Source organism: Pelophylax lessonae (genome assembly GCF_965119305.1).
Source record: "Pelophylax lessonae genome assembly, chromosome: 1".
Lineage (NCBI taxonomy): Eukaryota > Metazoa > Chordata > Amphibia > Anura > Ranidae > Pelophylax > Pelophylax lessonae.
In genome coordinates, this window is record NC_138768.1 from 529,435,889 (window position 1) to 529,457,416 (window position 21,528).

The 21,528-nt window shown below is 43.3% G+C and overlaps 1 protein-coding gene across 3 annotated transcripts in view; it reads right to left on the bottom strand.

The window, feature by feature from the left end:
- Window positions 1–21,528, bottom strand: part of EPHA5 (EPH receptor A5) — a 496,762-nt gene that overhangs the window by 66,712 nt on the left and 408,522 nt on the right. For all 3 annotated transcript variants that reach the window (XM_082259443.1, XM_082259442.1, XM_082259444.1), the window contains 2 exons: window positions 2,584–2,743; window positions 53–158 (listed from right to left, as the gene is read on the bottom strand). In XM_082259443.1, the coding sequence (XP_082115569.1) occupies window positions 53–158; window positions 2,584–2,743 (266 nt within the window). The remainder of the gene's footprint in view (window positions 1–52; window positions 159–2,583; window positions 2,744–21,528) is intronic.

Below are 21,528 nucleotides of genomic sequence, written 5' to 3' on the forward strand. Positions count from 1 at the left end.
CATTGTGAATGAACTATATTTTCTCATTTCAGAAGCATGACTTTCTACATACCTTCCACTGAGCAGAAAACCGACAAATCCAGCTAGCAGAATAACCCCCACCGTGATAGACACAGCTATTATAGGAATCTGGCTCTGATCACCGGTTGCAGCAAATGCTGAGTGAAAAGACAGAAAACAGAGATTACGGTTTTAATTTTAACCAGTACACAGGGGGATTCAGAGGATTTAGCAACTGCAGCTTCTGCAAAACTGTTTAGTTAAAAGTGCATTTATGGCGGTGTCATAAGTTTTTAACTTAATTTTTATACTTAAAGCTGAAACTAAGGCTGGCCACCTATGGCCTGAAATGTTATTGGTTCAGCAGGAAACCAGCCAAATTTAAAACCATCTATGGGCAGCCTGGTTGTACTGGAGTCAAGCAACAGACAACCACCAGTGCAAACTAGCCTGTCAAGTTTTTCTCATGAGATCGCTGCCAGCAGCTAGAGCCACCAGCAGTGATCATTGTATTCTGATGGCAGAAAAGCCCCCCCCCATCAGAATACAATAGTCCATCATGGGGGACTCCCCCATCAACACTGACTGTGTTGATGGGGGAATCAAGCTATTGTCTTTCCTTCAACACATGTTTGAAGGAAGGAAAATTGCATACTCTATGGCTGGCTTTAGAAACAAATCTGGTAACCTATCAAAAAATACCCTTTCATTTGGGGAAAATGACCATATTTGCTAAATAAACAGAATTGGTGAACAACGGGAATTTCTATATCGCTGCCATGCCTGATTAAAGAAACATTTCTGCAATAGGCCTTTTGGTTTCATCATGACTTTGCCCTTTCTTAAAGCTGAACTATAGACAGATATATATTGGATTCACACACCTTACACTGTGAATCAGTGTGAAGAAACACCAACAAATATAAGATTTTCATATGTACATACGTTTTTATGAAAAATCTACATTTTTCTCATTTATGAATATTATATATTCAATGTGATCTCAGTGTGATAATAGAAACTTACTATACAACTTAACATAATTCTGTATTCATTTGCAAAACAATAGATAGTTATAGATTATGAAAATAGCATTTCTGCAGTAACCATGGCAAGCAACCAAAGATCCCCTTTCTTTAGTCCATGTAATTCTGGTAAAAAGCTAATATCCAACAGGTTGCTGTGAGGAAACACCAAATCACACCAAGACATATTAAAAGCACTCCTAAAAAACATTTTGAGGCCAAAATACAGTGCTTAATACAATGATGTATTTTTTTTTTAAAGTGAATATATTTTATTTATTATTACTTGTAGGACCCTGCACTGAAAACGTATATATGGGAAAACACCAAATCACACCAAGACAGCAAGACATATTAAAAGTACTCTTTCACAGAACATTTTGAGGCCAAAATATAGGGCTTAATACAATGATGTATTTTTTATTTTTTTCTAAGTGAATATATTTTATTTATTATTACTTGTAGGACCCTGCACTGAAAACGTATATATGGGGAAACACCAAATCACACCAAGACAACAAGACATTAAAAGCACTCCTTCACAACATTTTGAGGCCGACATACAGTGCTTAATACAATGATGTATTTTTTTGTAAGTGAATATATTTTATTTATTATTACTTGTGGGACCCTGCACTGAAAACATATAAATGCTGACCCTTTTTAAAAAAAAAATAAATAAATAAAAATATTTTAATTTTATTTTATTCATCAATAAAAGTATCAAAAATACCATTTCTCTTTCTATAATGCTGATCCAAAGGGTTCAGAGTTACTAATTTGAAAATAAAAATATGCACACTCTAAATCAATGCATCAAAAAATGTTAAGTCCAAGACAGATAAGCAACTCACATTTTCAAAGGGAGGTGAGAAAGAGCCTCCATATTTTCCATATTTATCTTTGTACTGATTCTCTTTCATCTCTAAATCCTGGTATTGACCCCAGTCTGATCCCAAACCTCATTCTAGTGTTAGGATGGACCTCTTTAACCTTACTGAAGTTTGGCCAATAATCACATGCAAATTCTCAAAAAAAAGGGGTTTTGCTCTCCAGATATAGAAAGACACAACAAAATCCCTTTATAATAAATAATATATAATAGTATCAATTTAAATAGCAGCTATTCTATGTTTATGTTCCGTACCATTGCTTGCCCTTTCCCAAGCTACCAATGTGAAAATTGTTCTTTAGCGATATTTGAGTACAGTAAAGCAACCACAGATCAAATAATCCCCTAGATTAGATCACGCTTAAAAAAAAAAAAAAAACACAAGCTGTAAAATACACACTCCATTTCTCTGATCTTCTAGTTTTTAGTACAGGTTGAAATTGACCCTCTCTTTGGGCCTAATCAAATGAGAAAGCAAGGACCAAAGTGTGAAGTGTGTATCCTGCTGAGTGACATGAATAGGGCCTCTTCATTTAATGCATCAGACCTGAGAGAGGAAATCTAGAGCAGTGTAAGAATGACAGTTCCCTGTTATGGTATTGATCTGCTGACTCTTTCCGCTAACTATTACATGGACATGAGCTGACAGTAATTAAAATGACTTACACACTGGGCTGGTTTCAAACTCAAATCTGCGACTGTAGGCACCGTACCCTGCGGCCGTGCGTGCTCGGATCTGGAATATATACGATGACGCAGGCTTCAGTCCCTCTGCCACGATTTCTGTCTCCTTAGACTTGATAATTGTGTAGCTGGTTTCTTGATCCTTAAATTGAACAGAAAGATCAAACAAAGATAAGGGAGATATGAAGTAAGTGGAAGAAGCATAGGGTAAATATGCAAAACAGGATGATTAACCTAAAGAGCAGGGTGTGAAGGACACCTGTCTCTAAAAAATATTTATTGCACCTGTCAGAAAACCTGGAACAAAATCTGCTTTTGTTTACCCCAACTGAATATAAGCTCTTTTGTCAGATGTACTGGGAGAAAAGTTTCTACCTACTTATAGCACATAGAGTTGGAAGCTCCACAGATAGTATTAGAACATTTCCTTTTCAAGCTGAACACTAGGCATATATGAAATGCACAGATTAATTAGTCTCTGAATTAATTAATACATCCAAAAAAATTGGTTTTAAATACAAACAGTATAAGTTCCATACATTTGACCTAGTATTAGCCTCTTTTATTCTCTGTACAGAAGAACTCAGTCTGGGAACGTAAGAAGCAGGACAAGAAGCCACATCACTTGTGCTGCATTGCAAGGATGGAAAGAGAGAGCAGAGTGATAGAGACAAGTTTGTCAGTATGCTGCTTCACCTTTAGGCCCCTTTCACACTTGTGTGACCTGAAAGTAGTGCAACTTTGCCACGATTTTTTGCCATGATTTTTTTTTGCCACGATTTTGCCACAACTTTGACTTGACTTAAAGCAATGCCTGTGTAATCTTGAGGTCTATAAACCTCAAGTCGCATCAAAGGCTGACCAAAGTAGTGCAGGGACTACTTTGATGTCGCACAGATATGAATGGTAGTCATTGAAAATCATGGGGTACAACTTGTCATACAACTTTGCACTCCCAAGTTACATAGTCAGGTTGAAAAAAGTCCATCTGGTTAAAAAAAAATAAAAAAATAAACAGTATTGAAAAACCCAACCATACAATCCTATATACACAATCCTATACCCGCAGTTGATCCAGAGGAAGGCGAAAAAACCCCAGCAAAGCATGATCCAATTTTCTACTGCAGGGGAAAAAAAATTCCTTCCTGATCCCCCAAAAGGCAATCGGATATTCCCTGGATTCACTGGAGTCAAAGGAAAAGTCACACAAGTGTGAAATGGGCCTTACTGTCATATGACAGGCTGGTGGAAGGAGAAGACCTGTAAGTGATACTGAACTCCGCAGGAAAAAATCCGGTCTCCTGCCCTTTCAGACAGGACTGTAGGATGTGGCAGAGCAGTATAAATTGCAGAATTGAATGAAAAAATACACATCCTTTGGCAGATAAAACTGTTCACTTTATACGCACTATGAGGTTGATTTCCAAAAACCAGAGAGTGTAAAATCTAGTGCAGCTGTGCAAAGAAACCAATCAACTTCCAGTTTTTTTGGCTACCATGCACAGCTGCACCAGATTTTTCACTCTCCTAGATTTACTAAATCAACCCCTATATGTCATCTACACATTTAGCAGTTTACCTGGAGTTGAGCTTTAAATTAGCAGCTGTTGAAATAATTAAGCACTAATTCCAGCCAGAATAGTTTTTTATATGGCGTGGAAGGGTTATCGGCACTGTCTTCTTTGTAAAGGAGAAGTGCAGCCAAAGCTTGTTTTGCTGTACTTCTCTTGTGGATCACAGAAGTGCAGTTGTTTCTGCATTCTTGTGGCCTGTTTTCAGCTGACAGCGGGCTGAAGCCCTCTGTCGGCTGACGTCACAGGCTGGGGAAAGATTGCAACCATATAGTCAAGATCAGCCCAGGACCCTGGACCCAGGGACCCAGCGAGCCGCTGAGAGCCTGAGCCAGCCACTCCTGCCCGCTCCACAGCCCAGCCCTCCAGTGAGCATGGGGGGGGGGGGCAGAGTAGAGAGCTGGTGACTGACAGTCACCAGCCGTCTGCTCAGGTAGCTCTGTGAACTGAGCAATCAGGGGTGTTGGATGACTCAGTTCTCAGCCTTAGAGCCAGCAGGACAATTGTAGCATTAGAGTGATGCTGCATCCACCTAGGTAAGTATGATTTAAAAAAACAAAAAAATACCCCATAGTTTTCTTTTAATGCGGTCTGTAACTTGGGGAGATTTCCCTTCACAGTGTGTCTCAGATTCTCAGTGACATTGCTGGGCCATTGGATAAGAATTGAACAAGAGGGAAATTGATGTCACGCGACAAGAAGTCAAATACAACAATAAAGACCTGATTGGGGTTCTAACTTTTGACTGATGCACTAAAAAAATGTTTTTGTTGCTGTCTCTGTGCCAGTCATTGGGAAATTCTCATCACGTTTTGTCCCTTTGACTCTGTTTTAGAAAGAGAGGGGGGATCCCCCCAGGGAGAGCACATTTCACAAAAAAATACTGAAAACATTTTACCTCTTAACCTACTTCATCTGAAAGCAAAAATAAACATTTTTTTTAATTTTTAGGAGTCCAAAAACTCTGTTTTTAAGACAAATCAACCTTATTTTTTTCTTTCTAATATGCTATTATGCCCTCTGGCAGTTCTCTCATACTTAACATCCTGGGAAAGGACACATCAGTACCTACTGCCGACAAAAAGCATCATATTATTATGTGATGTAACAAAATTGATTTACTAAAGGAGTTGAAAATTTTCACACTATAAATTGTCATATGTTTGGTCAGATGAAATAAGTAAACAGGAACATGCATTTCACATGATAAGATAATAGCATTAAATATTCACACAATTTATTATTTGAAGATTATAAACTCCTTTAGCCAATTAGATATGTGGAGAGGATTTTATTAAAACTGAAGCAGTCAGAAACTGGAGAAGCTGTGCATGGCAACCAACCAGGTTCTATCTTTCATTTACAAATCTTAACTGAACAAGCTGAACATAGAAGCTAATTGGTTGCCATGCACAGCTGCTCCAGACTATGTTTGCTCAAGTTTTGATAAATTTCCCTCCATGTGTCTGATCTGCTAAGGTATTTGCAGGATCCTTATAAGTGAAAATATATATATTTTTTTTTCCTTTATGATGCACTAAGGAGGTGCAGACATTCATGCCACTGTCTAGCAACCATAGACTTTAAGAAATTATAAACGTTAAGCGTTTAAACACAAAAATGTTTTTCTTAAAATTTCAACATTTTTTTTTTTTTTTGTTATTTGCCTGCCAGGGTTACAAATAGGGCCTGATTAACAAGTTTTGACCTGTGTTCATGTCAAACATCCATTTACTGTGCAAAGAAATTTAAGAAAAAACATGCAAATATTGTCTCTTCTGCTCATGACTGGATGTTTGAAGCAAACAAAGTTTTTTTTTTTTTTTTTGTATGCACATCTCTACAGTTCACAGATTACAAAAGGACAATATATATATATATATATATATATATATATATATATATATGTATATATTTATATATATATGTGCGCATGTATATGTATATATATATATATATATATATATATATATATATATACACTTTTTTCACTCTTCTTATATATGTAGCTTGCTTTACCCAAAACAAGAAAAAAAAACTCCCACTACAAAGAATAAATTGATTTGTAATAAATACCATGCTTGTAGGTTTAAACTTCACATGAGATTTTAATTGGTAGATTGTAAAAGAGATTAATCTCCAGAGAAAGATAACTGGTTTTGTACCAAATGGATACTTAAGTGACCTCACACACTAGAGACATTTTAATTGCTTGGTAGTACAATCAATTTCCGAGCAACTGAACAATACCGCAATTTATCTACACGTTGTTACTTGTCTTCTAATATTTTCCTGTGCCAAGCAATTAGGTGCAGATTTTTGAGATTTTTTTTGGGTCACTTCAGACAACATTCTGGTTTGTCTGTATGGGTTTTTGTTTATCCAGGTCATGGTATAACTTGTAGTAGTTAATCACATTCAACAAGACTTGTGCTGCTTGAGGGTCTTGGCCGTCCTGTCCAGTGCCAAATCCAATGCCATGCCTTTCCAATTTGAGCCCACTAGAGGGGAAGGTTCCTACATTGCTTAGTAAGGATCTGAACATGCCAGTAGACAAAGGGAGATGCAATGTGGTCATGAATATTTCATTCCAGCTGGGGCTCCTTAAATCTAGTCCAGCAGCTAGGAGCTGACAAAATACTGTAAGTCCAGCAAGAATTTTTTTTATTCTCTCTTTCTTTTTTCTTTTTATCTCTCACATGTTTGAGGGACAGCACTGTCAGGGTGCCAGGAAACCAGACCACATGGGAATGCAGGTAAAATGAAGCAGTTTATTGGAGGAAACAATAATAATAATAATAATCGCACAGCAACAGTGAGGAAATGAGAGCAGGAACAAGCCAGGGTTAAGTACAGGAGCAGGTGGTAACCCAAGCCGGGGTCGGATCCAGAAGTGGGTAGTCTGCTAAACCGGGTCGTTAGCCAAAGCCAGGTCATCAGCCGATGCCGGGCAGAGAGCCAGGAGAATAGTCAGCCAAGCCAGGTCATGCACAGAGAACAAAAGACTGCTAGCAGAGATGCACCTTGGAGCACAAACACAAGGGCAATGATAGCAACCCAGCAGGTGATAGATATAGTCAGGTGTGTGACATCATTAATGTGCGATGCCTAGGCAGCAGGAAGTGATGATGCAATCATAGTCTATAAGAGGCAGCAATCTGCACATGTACAAGATGGCTGCCAACAGGAGGGCAAGGTAAGACCTTGACAAGCACAGAGGAGAAAGAGGAGGCTGACTGCTGCAGTTGAAAGAGGGTCCACAGCTAGCAACCCTGATAAAGAGGTCTTTGATTATACTAGTAGGCAGAAGGATGCTGACTGGCCCCTGCACGGCCAGGCATTTTAAGTCTCACCCACCGCCTAACAGAACAGAGTCTGACAAAACCCAGCACATGCAGCCTAGACAGTGTGTGGGAGACCCACAAGGGGTGGGCAAAGTGGGAAAGTGTCCTCTTTGTGTTGCATCTGAAACTGCTGCAGTACTGTGCTGACAGGAGCCTGGAGAGGGCCCAAGATTAAAAAGATAGAGCTGTGGTGAGAGAGCCTGTGTACTAGGGCTCAGTTGCAATTACTACTGCAGAGACTGTTTGCTTGTAGAGGAGCATGTGTTGTTCCAGAGTGTTCCAGTTTTATCCTCCGTTTGAATGTTCCAGTTATTCAGAGCAATGTAGCAAGTGTTTCAGCTGGATAATGAGGGAGGACTCTTTCACTGGCCATTGATGGAATGTTTGATACAGAGACACGAGCCATACATGGTGAGAGGCCTTTGGCTGCCATCTTGCTAACATTAAGTGCTCCACTGTAAGAGCTCAACACTCAGGAAAAATGTGTTCAGTTTATTCTTTGTCAGTGGTGTAGACAGGGCCTCCTGTATTTTATACTGCTCACCCTGTGGGCGGGGCTAACTGCACCTATAAAGTTGAAAAGCCCTCAGAAAAGCAGAGAATCACTGAACGTTTGAAAGGATTTGTTGCCAATGTAATTTGTGACATAACACTGAAACAGCACTGCAAAGTGTTGAATTACCTTGAAGTTCTTTATAAGGAGGGATGGAGAAACTGTCAGACCTGCTGTACAAATTCAAACACACCCATGAGGGGAAAAGAGAGAAGTTGTCTTCTTTGATTACATTGTACAAGCAGATGGGATCCTGCACCAGATCATCTCAAAGAAAAGGATTGACCCCCACTTCTGTTCCAAGTTCTGCAGGGAGACTGCTTGAACCACCCTATAGCATTGAATTGTCTGTTGAAAGACCCTAGAGCCCCTCCTACCTATCTCAATTTTGTGAGAAAGTTTAAGGAAGAAGAAGTGCCAGTGGATGTGAAAAAACAGGACTTTGGCACCCACATTCATCATTTGGTTGAACAAAAATAAGATCCAATACCCCCCTTGGTAGATTTACTTCTGTACAACCGGGGTGCCCATGTATAGATTGAAATTCAGCCAGCTTCAGTCAACGTCCACAGCTCTACTGATTCTGGCAGTGAAGCCACAAGGAGTCGGCTTCCCACGGTTAGCACGGTGACACTGGGGACCCGAAGACTGACAAAGAACCAGCCCAGGTGAGGACAGTGCTGACTTCCTGGATAGGTAAGCATCCTTATAATAAAAGCCAGCTGCTACAGTATTTTTGGGGGGGAGGGAGGGTGGAGTGGCAAGAACCTCTTTAATGCACTGCACTGCAATGAAATGCTTTAGTGTGAATGGGTCCTAAGGGTCCTATGGGCCACATTAAAGAGACTAATGTAGAGGGGAGGAATATCAGCAGATGGCTAATGTTTTCAGATGACTCTGCCTCTGACGATATTGTTGCTTATTTTCTATTGTATTCTTTATAGAAATGAGACAGGAAATGAGGAAAAATGTACTGCTAAAAAAGATTAAAGGAACACTTTTTAATCAGAGTATAGCATCAAGTCAAATAAACTCCTGGGATATTGATCTGGTCAGTTAGGTAGCAGAGGGGGCTGTCAATCAGTTTCAGCTGCTTTGGTGTTAACGAAATTACCAACAGGTAGACTAGATGGGCAACAATGAGACAATCTCCAAAACAGGAATGGTTTTTCAGGAAGAGGTAGAAGCTGTGGAGAATGTTTTGCTGCTTGTTACATCGTTTGGTTTGACAGGTTTAGTCGAGGGTCAGTGATGGTCTGAGAAGGCATATCCATTGGGGGAAATGCACAAACCCCTACAGGCTAGACAAGGGAACCCTAACTGCCATTAGGTATCGGGATGAAATCCTCGGACCTATTGACAAACTACACTGGTGCAGTGAATAATTTGTATTTGACAGGAGCTCAGTATTACCCTGGTCCAGATCTGGGAGGAAAAACTCCAGAACACCATCCATCATCTCAATAAGAGCATGCCCCAACCTTGTCAGGCATGCACACAAGCACGTGGGGGCAATACAAACTACTGAGTACAATTTTGAGTTGCCGCAATGAAATTTTATTTTCAGCAAAATGGACTAGCCTGCTGCATAATTTTTTCACTTTGATCTTTGGGGGATCTTTGAATTCAGCCCTCTGTAGGTTGATAATTTTCATTTCCATCAAACGTTGAGGCATCCTTTCATTCCTAACTAGGGTTGAGCGGACACCTAGATGTCCGTGTTCGACGGGTTCGGCCGAACTTTAAAAAAAAGTCCGGGTCCGTGTCCCGGACTTTTACCGAACTTTTCCCGGACACCGAACCCCATTGAAGTCAATGGGGACCCGAACTTTAAGGCACTAAAATGGCTCTAAAACACCAAAGGAAAGGGCTAGAGTGCTGCAAATGGCAGCAAAACGTAATTAAGAGCATGGCAAGTGTTCTGCAAACAAATGTGGATAGGGAAATAACTTAAAACAACAAAAAAAAACAGAAAAATAAAACAATGTTCTTCTTCATCTCTGAAGGACGAGGCCCATATGGAGTAGGTGGGAGGTTGAGGTGGTGGTGGATGTGGCGGTAAAATAGGCATGCGCACAGGGTGTGCCGGGTGTGCCTGGGCACACCCTAATCACCTAGGGCACATAGCATTGCCAGTGAGGAGATGGGAAAGATCTCCCTCGGACCTGCTCTGCTCTATTTCTCTTTGCCTACAGGTACATGGCCCCGATACATTACTCTCCCTGCTGGCAAACACATGCATGTGTATTTCAACTTTGGGGTGCACACCTTAATGCAATAGGCTGCGCACACCTATGGGCGGTGTAGGTGGAAGCGGCGGTGGAGGAGGACCAGGGCCGGATTAAGAGCATCATGGGCTTGGTGCTGAGGATTTTGAAGGGCCTTAAGGGCCGTGCCTTGCCATGCACCCAGAGGAGGAAGGGTGCAGCCATGCATGCCTAATTCAACATGGGATGCTGTCTCTGAAGCCCATAAACACATCCATGCATCGGCAACTGTCCCTCCTTGTCCGGCCTTCGCGCTGTGTGGGGAGGTTCTGAGGGTGCTGCCTGGGGAAGCGAGCATAGAAGCCAGACTTCTGTGTTTACAAGTGACAGAAGAGCGGTAACAGTGAATATGGCCAACCCGGGGCCTATATAAAAGGTAGGGGCCTGGAGCTGCAGCTCCAATAGCCCCTACGTTAATCTGGCCCTGAGGAGGAGGACGAGGTAGCCAACACTGCTTCTTTTCACAAATTTTAAATGAGGGTACACCCCAAAAGAGTGAGAAAGAGCAAAAATGGAACAATGGGTGGGTAAGGTCGGTATCCATTGCTATTCTGCATAAAGTACGGAAAAGTCCCGTGGGATCCATGCCTGGTTCATTTTAATGAACGTGAGCTTGTCCACATTGTCTCTGGACAGGCGGCTGCGCTTGTCTGTTATAACGCCCCCAGCCGTGCTAAATACCCGTTCAGATAATACACTGGCTGCAGGGCACGCCAGCACCTCCAAGGCGTAAAGGGCAAGCTCAGGCCATATGCCCAATTTGGAGACCCAGAAGTTGAAGGGGGCAGACCCCTCATTCACTACATGTAGGCGTGTGCACACATACTGCTCCACCATGTTGGTAAAATGCTGCCTCCTGCTAAGACGTTCCATCTGAGCTGCTGGTGCTGCTGTTTGTTGGGGCGTGCTGACAAAGCTTTTCCACATTTCGGCCATGCTAACCCTGCCTTCTGAGGTGCTGGCGGTGCCCTGGTTGCGTTGGCGACCTCCTCCTCCTCTGCCTTGTGCTTCCACTGCGGCCCCGCTGTCAGATGGGAATGCCAGCAGCATGGCGTCTACCAGCGTGCGCTTGTACTCGCGCATCTTGCGATCGCGCTCCAGTGAGTGAATTAAGGACGGTACGTTGTCCTTGTAACGGGGATCCAGCAGCGTGGCCACCCAGTAATCAGCACAAGTTAGAATGTGGGCAACTCGGCGGTCGTTGTGGAGACACTGCAGCATGTAATCGCTCATGTGTGCCAGGCTGCCCAGAGGCAACGAAAGGCTGTCCTCTGTGGGAGGTGTATCGTCCGTGTCCTCTGTATCCCCCCAGCCACGCACCAGTGATGGCCATGAGCTGGCCTGGGTGCCACCCTGCTGTGAACATGGTTCCATCTCCTCCTCCAGCTCCTCCTCCTTACTCATCCTCCTCATCCTCCAGAACTGTGCCCCTGCTGGACAATTGTGTCCCTGGCATTTGTGTGTGCAGGAACCCACCCTCGGAGCCCCTTGCGAATGACTGCCCTGAAAGCCTTGGAAATGTTACCTCTTCATCCTCCTCCTCCTCCTCCTCATCCTGTGCCACATCCTCTTCCATCATCGCCCGAATTGTTTTTTCAAGGAGGCATAGAAGTGGGATAGTTAAGCTGAGAACGGCGTCATTGCCACTGGCCATGTTGGTGGAGTACTCAAAACAGCGCAACAAGGCACACAGGTCTCGCATGGAGGCCCAGTTATTGGTGGTGAAGTGGTGCTGTTCCGCAGAGCGACTCACGCGTGCGTGCTGCAGCTGAAACTCCACTATGGCCTGCTGCTGCTCGCACAGTCTTTCCAGCATGTGCAAGGTGGAGTTCCACCTTGTGGGCACGTCACATATGAGGCGGTGAGCGGGAAGGCCGAAGTTACGCTGCAGCGCTGCCAGGCGAGCAGCAGCAGGGTGAGAACGCCGAAAGTGCGCACAAACGGCCCGCACTTTCTGCAGCAGCTCTGACATATCGGGGTAGTTTTTAAGGAACCTCTGCACCACCAAATTCAGCACATGCGACAGGCAAGGGATGTGCGTCAAACTGGCTAGGCCCAAAGCTGCTATGAGATTTCGCCCAGGCCGGGCTTGAGGCTCGCTGGCAGCAACCACTCATTTGTCTGCTGTTCCATGCTCCTCCACAACTCCTGCGCGGTGTGTGGTTTGTCCCCCAAACAGGCAAGTTGTAAAACTGCCTGCTGTCGTTTACCCCTGGCCGTGCTGAAGTTGGTGGTGAAGGTGTTACGCTGTCCGGATGAGGAGGCGGTAGAGGATGAGGAAGCGGAGTAGGAGGAGTTAGGAACAGGAGGCAAACTGAAGCGCCCTGCAATCCTCGGTGGTGGAAGGACATGCGCCAAATTGCTATCCGCCTCAGGCCCATCCGCCACTGCATTTACCCAGTGTGCTGTTAGGGAGATATAACGCCCCTGACCGTGCTTACTGGTCCACGTATCGGTAGTTAGGTGGACCTTGGCACAGATGGCGTTGCGCAGTGCACACCTGATTTTTTCCCCCACTTGGTTGTGCAGGGAAGGGATGGCTTGCCTGGAAAAGTAGTGGCGGCTGGGCACGACGTACTGTGGGACAGCCACCGACATAAGGTTTTAAAACTGTGCGTCTCCACCAGACGGAATGACAGCATTTCAAAGGCCAATAATTTTGAAATGCTGGCATTCAGGGCCAGGGATCGCGGGTGGGTAGGGGGGTACTTCCTCTTCCTCTCAAGTGTTTGGGAGATGGAAAGCTGAACGCTTCCACGGGACATTGTGGAGATGGTTGTTGGTGACCCAGGTGGTGGTGTTGCTGACAGATCGTCTGTTTGCGGGGTGGCAGGTGCCGGTATCACTACAGATGTAGCTGGAGCGGCCGAGACTGCAGCAGAAGAGGAAGCAGGATGAGCCAGAGACGTTTCTTGGTTTTGAAGGTGTGTGCTCCACTGCAGCTCGTGCTTTGCACTTAGATGCCTGATCATGCAGGTTGTGCTCAGGTTGAGAAGGTTTATGCCTCGCTTCAAGCTCTGATTGCACAGGGTGCAAACCACTCGTGTCCTGTCATCAGCACGTTTTCTAAAGAACTTCCACGCTAGAGAACTCCTTTGAGCTGACTTTGGTGCGCTCGTTCCCTTGCTGCGTTGGGCAGTAGCGGGCGTAGTGTCTAGGGCACGGCCGCTCCGCTTCTGCACCCTGCTCCCTCTTCTGCTGTGCTGGTGGCTCTGTGCGACCACCGCCTCTTCCTCCAAACCACTCAGGTCACCTGCATGACGTTCATTCCATGTGGGGTCGAGGACCTCATCGTCCTCCACATCATCTTCCACCCAGTCTTCACCCCTGCCCTCCTTGTCGGTCTCCACAATGCTGAACGCCGCAGCAGTTGGCACCTGCGTTTCGTCATCATCGGAGACGTGCTGCGATGATCCTTGCATGTACTCATCTTGAGAAATAAGTGGTTGGGCATCGCTGCACTCAATCTCTTTCACTTCTGGGGCAGGGCTAGGTGGATGGCCCTGGGAAACCCTGCTGACAGAGTCATCAAAAAGAAGAAGAGACTGCTGTATGGCTTGGGGCTCAGACTGCTTGCCTGATTTGCAAGGGGGTGAGGTGAAAGACGGTTGGACATCGGCTGCAGGTGCCAACTGTGACCTTTCTGCAGTAGACTGGGTGGGAGACAATGTGAAGGAACTGGAGGCACTGTCAGCAGCAAACCAATCTACTATCGCCTCCACTTGTTCTGGCCTCATCACTTCTAGGGGCGTATGATGCCCTACCAAATACTGATGCAGGTTCTGTCGCCTACTCACACTTGAGGAAGGTGTTTCACTTGTGCGTGTAGCTGGCACAGATCGACCACGTCCTCTCCTTGCAACAGGAGCTCTACCAGCAGCACCACGACCCAGGCCACGGCCCTTATTTGACGGTCTCCTCATATTTCTGTAATTTAAGATCTTGCCCTAGAAAGGTTTTTATTGAATAGCGGAATAGGAAATATGTTCCAAAAAAGTGTATGTATCTCGCACGTACAAAACCACACTAGGCCCCAATTACTATTGTTTCTACCCCTAAAAGGATGGATGAGGAGTAGGAGGAGTATGGAACAGACAGCACCCTCAAATCTTCAGAAGTATGAGATGAACCCCAAAAACTTGGAAAGGTGGATCTCACACGTACCGACACAGACTATCCCGCAATTCAATTGATCCTCAAAGGTTTCTATGGCATAGCGGAATAGAAAATATGATCAAAAAGAAAGTGTATGTATCTCACACGTACACCACCACACTAGGCCCCAATTACTATTGTTTGTACCCCTAAAAGGATGGTTGAGCAGTAGGAGGAGGAGTATGGAACAGGCAGCACCCTCAAATCTTCAGAAGTATGAGATGAACCCCAAAAACTTGGAAAGGTGGATCTCACACGTACCGACACAGACTATCACGCAATTTAATTGATCCCCAAAGGTTTTAATTGAATAGCGGAATAGAAAATATGATCAAAAAGAAAGTGTATGTATCTCACACGTACACCACCACACTAGGCCCCAATTACTATTGTTTGTACCCCTAAAAGGATGGTTGAGCAGTAGGAGGAGGAGTATGGAACAGGCAGCACCCTCAAATCTTCAGAAGTATGAGACAAACCCCAAAAACTTGGAAAGGTGGATCTCACACGTACCGACACAGACTATCACGCAATTTAATTGACCCCCAAAGGATTTAATTGAATAGCGGAATAGAAAATATGATCAAAAAGAAAGTGTATGTATCTCACACGTACACCACCACACTAGGCCCCAATTACTATTGTTTGTACCCCTAAAAGGATGGTTGAGCAGTAGGAGGAGGAGTATGGAACAGGCAGCACCCTCAAATCTTCAGAAGTATGAGATGAACCCCAAAAACTTGGAAAGGTGGATCTCACACGTACCGACACAGACTATCACGCAATTTAATTGATCCCCAAAGGTTTTAATTGAATAGCGGAATAGAAAATATGATCAAAAAGAAAGTGTATGTATCTCACACGTACACCACCACACTAGGCCCCAATTACTATTGTTTGTACCCCTAAAAGGATGGTTGAGCAGTAGGAGGAGGAGTATGGAACAGGCAGCACCCTCAAATCTTCAGAAGTATGAGATGAACCCCAAAAACTTGGAAAGGTGGATCTCACACGTACCGACACAGACTATCACGCAATTTAATTGATCCCCAAAGGTTTTAATTGAATAGCGGAATAGAAAATATGATCAAAAAGAAAGTGTATGTATCTCACACGTACACCACCACACTAGGCCCCAATTACTATTGTTTGTACCCCTAAAAGGATGGTTGAGCAGTAGGAGGAGGAGTATGGAACAGGCAGCACCCTCAAATCTTCAGAAGTATGAGATGAACCCCAAAAACTTGGAAAGGTGGATCTCACACGTACCGACACAGACTATCACGCAATTTAATTGATCCCCAAAGGTTTTAATTGAATAGCGGAATAGAAAATATGATCAAAAAGAAAGTGTATGTATCTCACATGTACACCACCACACTAGGCCCCAATTACTATTGTTTGTACCCCTAAAAGGATGGTTGAGCAGTAGGAGGAGGAGTATGGAACAGGCAGCACCCTCAAATCTTCAGAAGTATGAGACGAACCCCAAAAACTTGGAAAGGTGGATCTCACACGTACCGACACAGACTATCACGCAATTTAATTGACCCCCAAAGGATTTAATTGAATAGCGGAATAGAAAATATGATCAAAAAGAAAGTGTATGTATCTCACACGTACACCACCACACTAGGCCCCAATTACTATTGTTTGTACCCCTAAAAGGATGGTTGAGCAGTAGGAGGAGGAGTATGGAACAGGCAGCACCCTCAAATGTTCAGAAGTATGAGATTGTGTTCACTGTACCCCACAAAGATTGTGTTCACTGCACCCCACAAAGATTGTGTTCACTGGACCCCACAAAGGATTTTGTTCACTGCACCCCAAAAAGATTGTGTTCACTGTACCCCCCAAATATTGTGTTCACTGCACCCCACAAAGGATTTTGTTCACTGCACCCCAAAAAGATTGTGTTCACTGTACCCCCCAAAGATTGTGTTCACTGCACCCCACAAAGATTCTGTTCACTGTACCCCACAAAGATTGTGTTCACTGCACCCCACAAAGGATTTTGTTCACTGCACCCCAAAAAGATTGTGTTCACTGCACCCCAAAAAGGATGTTGTTCACTGCACCCCAAAAAGGATTTTGTTCACTGCACCCCAAAAAGATTGTGTTCACTGCACCCCACAAAGATTGTGTTCACTGCACCCCACAAAGGATTTTGTTCACTGCACCCCAAAAAGATTGTGTTCACTGTACCCCCCAAAGATTGTGTTCACTGCACCCCACAAAGGATGTTGTTCACTGCACCCCAAAAAGGATTTTGTTCACTGCACCCCAAAAAGATTGTGTTCACTGCACCCCAAAAAGATTGTGTTCACTGCACCCCACAAAGATTGTGTTCACTGCACCCCACAAAGGATTTTGTTCACTGCACCCCAAAAAGATTGTGTTCACTGCACCCCAAAAAGGATTTTGTTCACTGCACCCCAAAAAGGATGTTGTTCACTGCACCCCAAAAAGGATTTTGTTCACTCCACCCCAAAAAGATTGTGTTCACTGCACCCCACAAAGATTGTGTTCACTGCACCCCAAAAAGGATTTTGTTCACTGCACCCCAAAAAGATTGTGTTCACTGCACCCCACAAAGATTGTGTTCACTGCACCCCACAAAGGATTTTGTTCACTGCACCCCAAAAAGATTGTGTTCACTGCACCCCACAAAGATTGTGTTCACTGCACCCCACAAAGGATTTTGTTCACTGCACCCCAAAAAGATTGTGTTCACTGTACCCCCCAAAGATTGTGTTCACTGCATCCCACAAAGATTCTGTTCACTGTACCCCACAAAGATTGTGTTCACTGCACCCTAAAAGGATTTTGTTCACTGCACCCCAAAAAGGATGTTGTTCACTGCACCCCAAAAAGGATTTTGTTCACTGCACCCCAAAAAGGATGTTCACTGCACCCCAAAAAGGATTTTGTTCACTGCACCCCAAAAAGATTGTGTTCACTGCACCCCACAAAGATTGTGTTCACTGCACCCCACAAAGGATTTTGTTCACTGCACCCCAAAAAGATTGTGTTCACTGCACCCCAAAAAGGATTTTGTTCACTGCACCCCAAAAAGGATGTTGTTCACTGCACCCCAAAAAGATTGTGTTCACTGCACCCCACAAAGATTGTGTTCACTGCACCCCAAAAGGGATGTTGTTCACTGCACCCCAAAAAGGATTTTGTTCACTGCACCCCAAAAAGATTTTGTTCACTGCACCCCAAAAAGGACGTTGTTCACTGCACCCCAAAAAGATTGTGTTCACTGCAGCTCACACACAGAAAAATGGATGTGGATCACTGACACCTGCCTATCTCCTATCCCACACCACACAGCAATATCGATTGTAGTTTGTAGAACACAGTTTCCCTAAAATTCAGCAGCAGCAGCCTCTCCCTAACAGGATTGAGAAGAGATCGTAGATCAGGATTGAGTGCAGAGTCACCCCACCCCCCACACAGCAATATCGATTGTACTTTGTAGAAGACACTGACCCTATAATTCAGCAGACTCTATCCCTAAAATGCCTACAACTCGCCCTGCCTAAACACTCCGACCTGTCCCTCAATTCTATCCGGACACAAATGGTTTTTTCCTGCCTGTCTTTCCCTAATCAGCAGCCAGCACGTTGATGTGTGCTCTGTCCCTGATCTAAGCAGCAGAATGAAGACGCTGCGACTGCCTGGAACTTATAAAGACTTGGTCACATGCTTCAGACGGCCAATCACAGCTACTGAGACATTTGCAGGCATGGCTGGGATGGCTTAAGGCACACCAGTTAAACGATTGTTGATTGGCTGTTGAAAGAGTGCCAAAGCATGCAAAAACCGGAAATAAAACGACCGAACACGGATTTTTACCCGAACATACAGTAAAGTGTCCGTGTCCGTGTTCGGGTACAAAAAATCCAATTATTCGGTACGAACACGAATAATACAGTCCTTGTTCGTTCAACACTATTCCTAACACATTACCCAGTCCATATCAGTATAGATATCCAGCATGATATTTTCCCCATTGAGATCTGATGTGTTTTCAAAGTGTTCCTTTAATTTTTTTGAGCAGTTCATATATATATATATATATATATATATATATATATATATATATATATATATGTATGTTATACCTGTACATATAAATATGATTTTCTAGTACCAAGGATCTGTACAGACTAAAGTAAATGTTATGCAACAGTATTTTTCTGTGATGTATGTCAGTCTGGCTAGATCTAATTAAGCCAGCTTGGCTCATATATCTATTCCCTAAACAACAAATAGTTACTTGAGCTTAATAAAAATAATTGCAGTAGGCAATCTGCTATTTGTAAAACCATGTGCTTTCTATTGGATCAGCTTTCATTTTAGATTTAGCAATTCTTTAATAGGAGTTCAAAATATAGGGGCAATCCTTCAACCACTGCATAAGTAATTTAAGCTAATTTGAAATATATAATTTGAGGTGTTAAAAATATTACAAATAAGGATTTTGTACCTTAAAATGCTCAGTAATGCTTTTAATGTTTCATTTAAAGGAGAACTGCTTTTCTTTTAATGTTTATGATATAAAATAATAATAATAATATAATATAATATAATATAATATAATATAATATAATATAATATAATATAACATACGTAAACTGTTAGATCACTCTGTTTAGACACTTGCCCCTGCTCGCTTTTAAATGTAGACATGGCACCTGTCGTTGGACGCACCCGAACATGCACAGACTTACTTTATTAGCCCCTTCTGAACCCCCCCCAATCATTTCCTCCATCTCCCCCTTCTCAGGACTGTCTTACCCGGGGGCCCCACTTCCCCGGGGGGCCCCACCTGTCCAGCGACCCAGCCATGCATTAGTCCCGACTCCCGTGTGCATCTCGCCGCCGAACTTAGCAGGTGGCAAGCACCTGTTGGCCCTGAGCTGCTGTCAGGCCACTTGGGCCATGGAAGGGGGAGCCCACGACTGCAGGAATGCCTGTCCGCCTCCACGGGAACAGGCACACACAGGACAGTCGAGTGTGACTTCTATTCAAGTGTGTGTTCATTGGACCCAGCCACCAAATTTGGAAGCTGTTGTTACCCTGGCACTGCTGTACCATTAAATATCACCTTATCGATAATTTGCATTTTTATTCTCGTGGGTGATTGTGTAGGCGGGGGCCTATAATGCTCTTAAGATGGCACTGCCCCTTCCCCCCCCCTTTTTTTTATTTCATGCCCCTTCTCTCCATATATTGCCCCCCCCCCTTTTTCAGTCCCCTCTTCGAGTTGACCCCTCATCCTACCCCTTTCTACCATGCCACTGTTCACTCCCTAACATAACTAACCACAGTCCCCATTTGGTAGAACCCATAATCCTTTGACATACTTCACAATCACCTTTTATAACCCCGACCTTCTGCTGAAGTAGAGAGCAACTTGAGCTTAATTACGATGGCCGTTCTGCGGATTTGGACACAGCATGATCCCTATGAGGGTGTCTGGTCTCCAGAATGGACATCAGGTTATAGCATTGACACTAACACATTGTGACCCCTCTCTAGGTGGGGATCAGGTGCACCACGTATTCCTTCTAAACTTGGTTGATTCACTGCTCAAAAATATAAAATATTTACTATGCATATATGTGGCTATATGACAATACTGCTACCATGATCTTGTTAAATGTACTATTGTCATACCAATGTTTTTGTTTTTTTATTTATTTGTATCTGTTCCCTTCTGTACATTCTGCTTGTTTGTTCGACATTTGTAATAAAACGTTTTAAAAATATATATAATATAATATAATATAATAATAATACATTATAAGCTACACAAGTAAGGAAAATCAACGTAACATTTAAAAAGAATTTAATAAATGGATTAGAAGATTAAAAACATATTTCTATGGACTTTGTAATTACATTTGCATACGGGTCAGCCATATTGTCCTCCTTTATGCCATGCTATTGCTCTTATATCACTGCCGGTCTACCAGTCAGAGGTCTTCAAGCCAAACCCATTGGAAACCAGGGACCACATGATTTAGGCTGCTAAGACTGGGTGATAGGAAGAAGCAACTTTTTCTATTCATGGCATACTTCCCTCATAATAACAATGTGATTTGGTAATGCTGAATGTGCACCATCAGACTCTACTGAGATTTTGCTTGGAATAAAAATATCTATCAATAGGCTTATGTGATGACTAAGCTATTGGGTCTAATTTATCCTGTCAATGATTTTATTATAGTTAACTGTCATTGTTTCACAGGTAACAAAGTAGTCATGAAAAGGTCTCAAGTGACCCCGACTTGCAACATGACACTTTAGGAAAAAAAAAGTGCTGATGTTGACGTGACAGTATAAGCATAAGTGACGTTGTCCTTTCATTAAGGTCACACAAAAACAGTTTTATGTCTCTGATCTTGTCAAACAAGAGAATCTTTAAAGAAAATAATTTGTATTTGACAGGATCAGAGCATTTCCGATGCCACATGGAGAAGATGCTGCAATTATCGGATCAGTGCAGACACCACAAGCTGCAATTCTCAGCTAAAAATCACTGGCATGAACAGCTCTCATGTGCCCAAACTGTAGATCGTTGCCCCTTCATATATTTAAACATGGTTTACAAGCTAAACAGGATTAGGGATGTCTGTTTAAATGAATCCTGTACAAAAAGAATATGGAGATGCTAACATTTTTTGAGATGCTAGTTGCCTATGTGTCATGTTGATCAAACGACCTGCAGAATCACTGAACCACAACAAAAATGGAGAAGTATCCAAGAGGAAGAGAATTATAATACCTGGTATATTAACATAGTCTGGATGCTTAACCTGTGGGTTAAAGGACACATGGACACATGGAGGAAAATCAGTCTTTGGACTTTATAGCGATCACAAGGGGTGTTTAGATTTCTTGTGACAGCAATAAAAAAAAATTAAAGGGACCTGGTAAAAATAATTTTTTTTTTGTCCCCAAGGGCTCACGCACAGAGGTGAACACACACGTAGGTTGCCCATGCCTATGTAAACTTTCTTGGC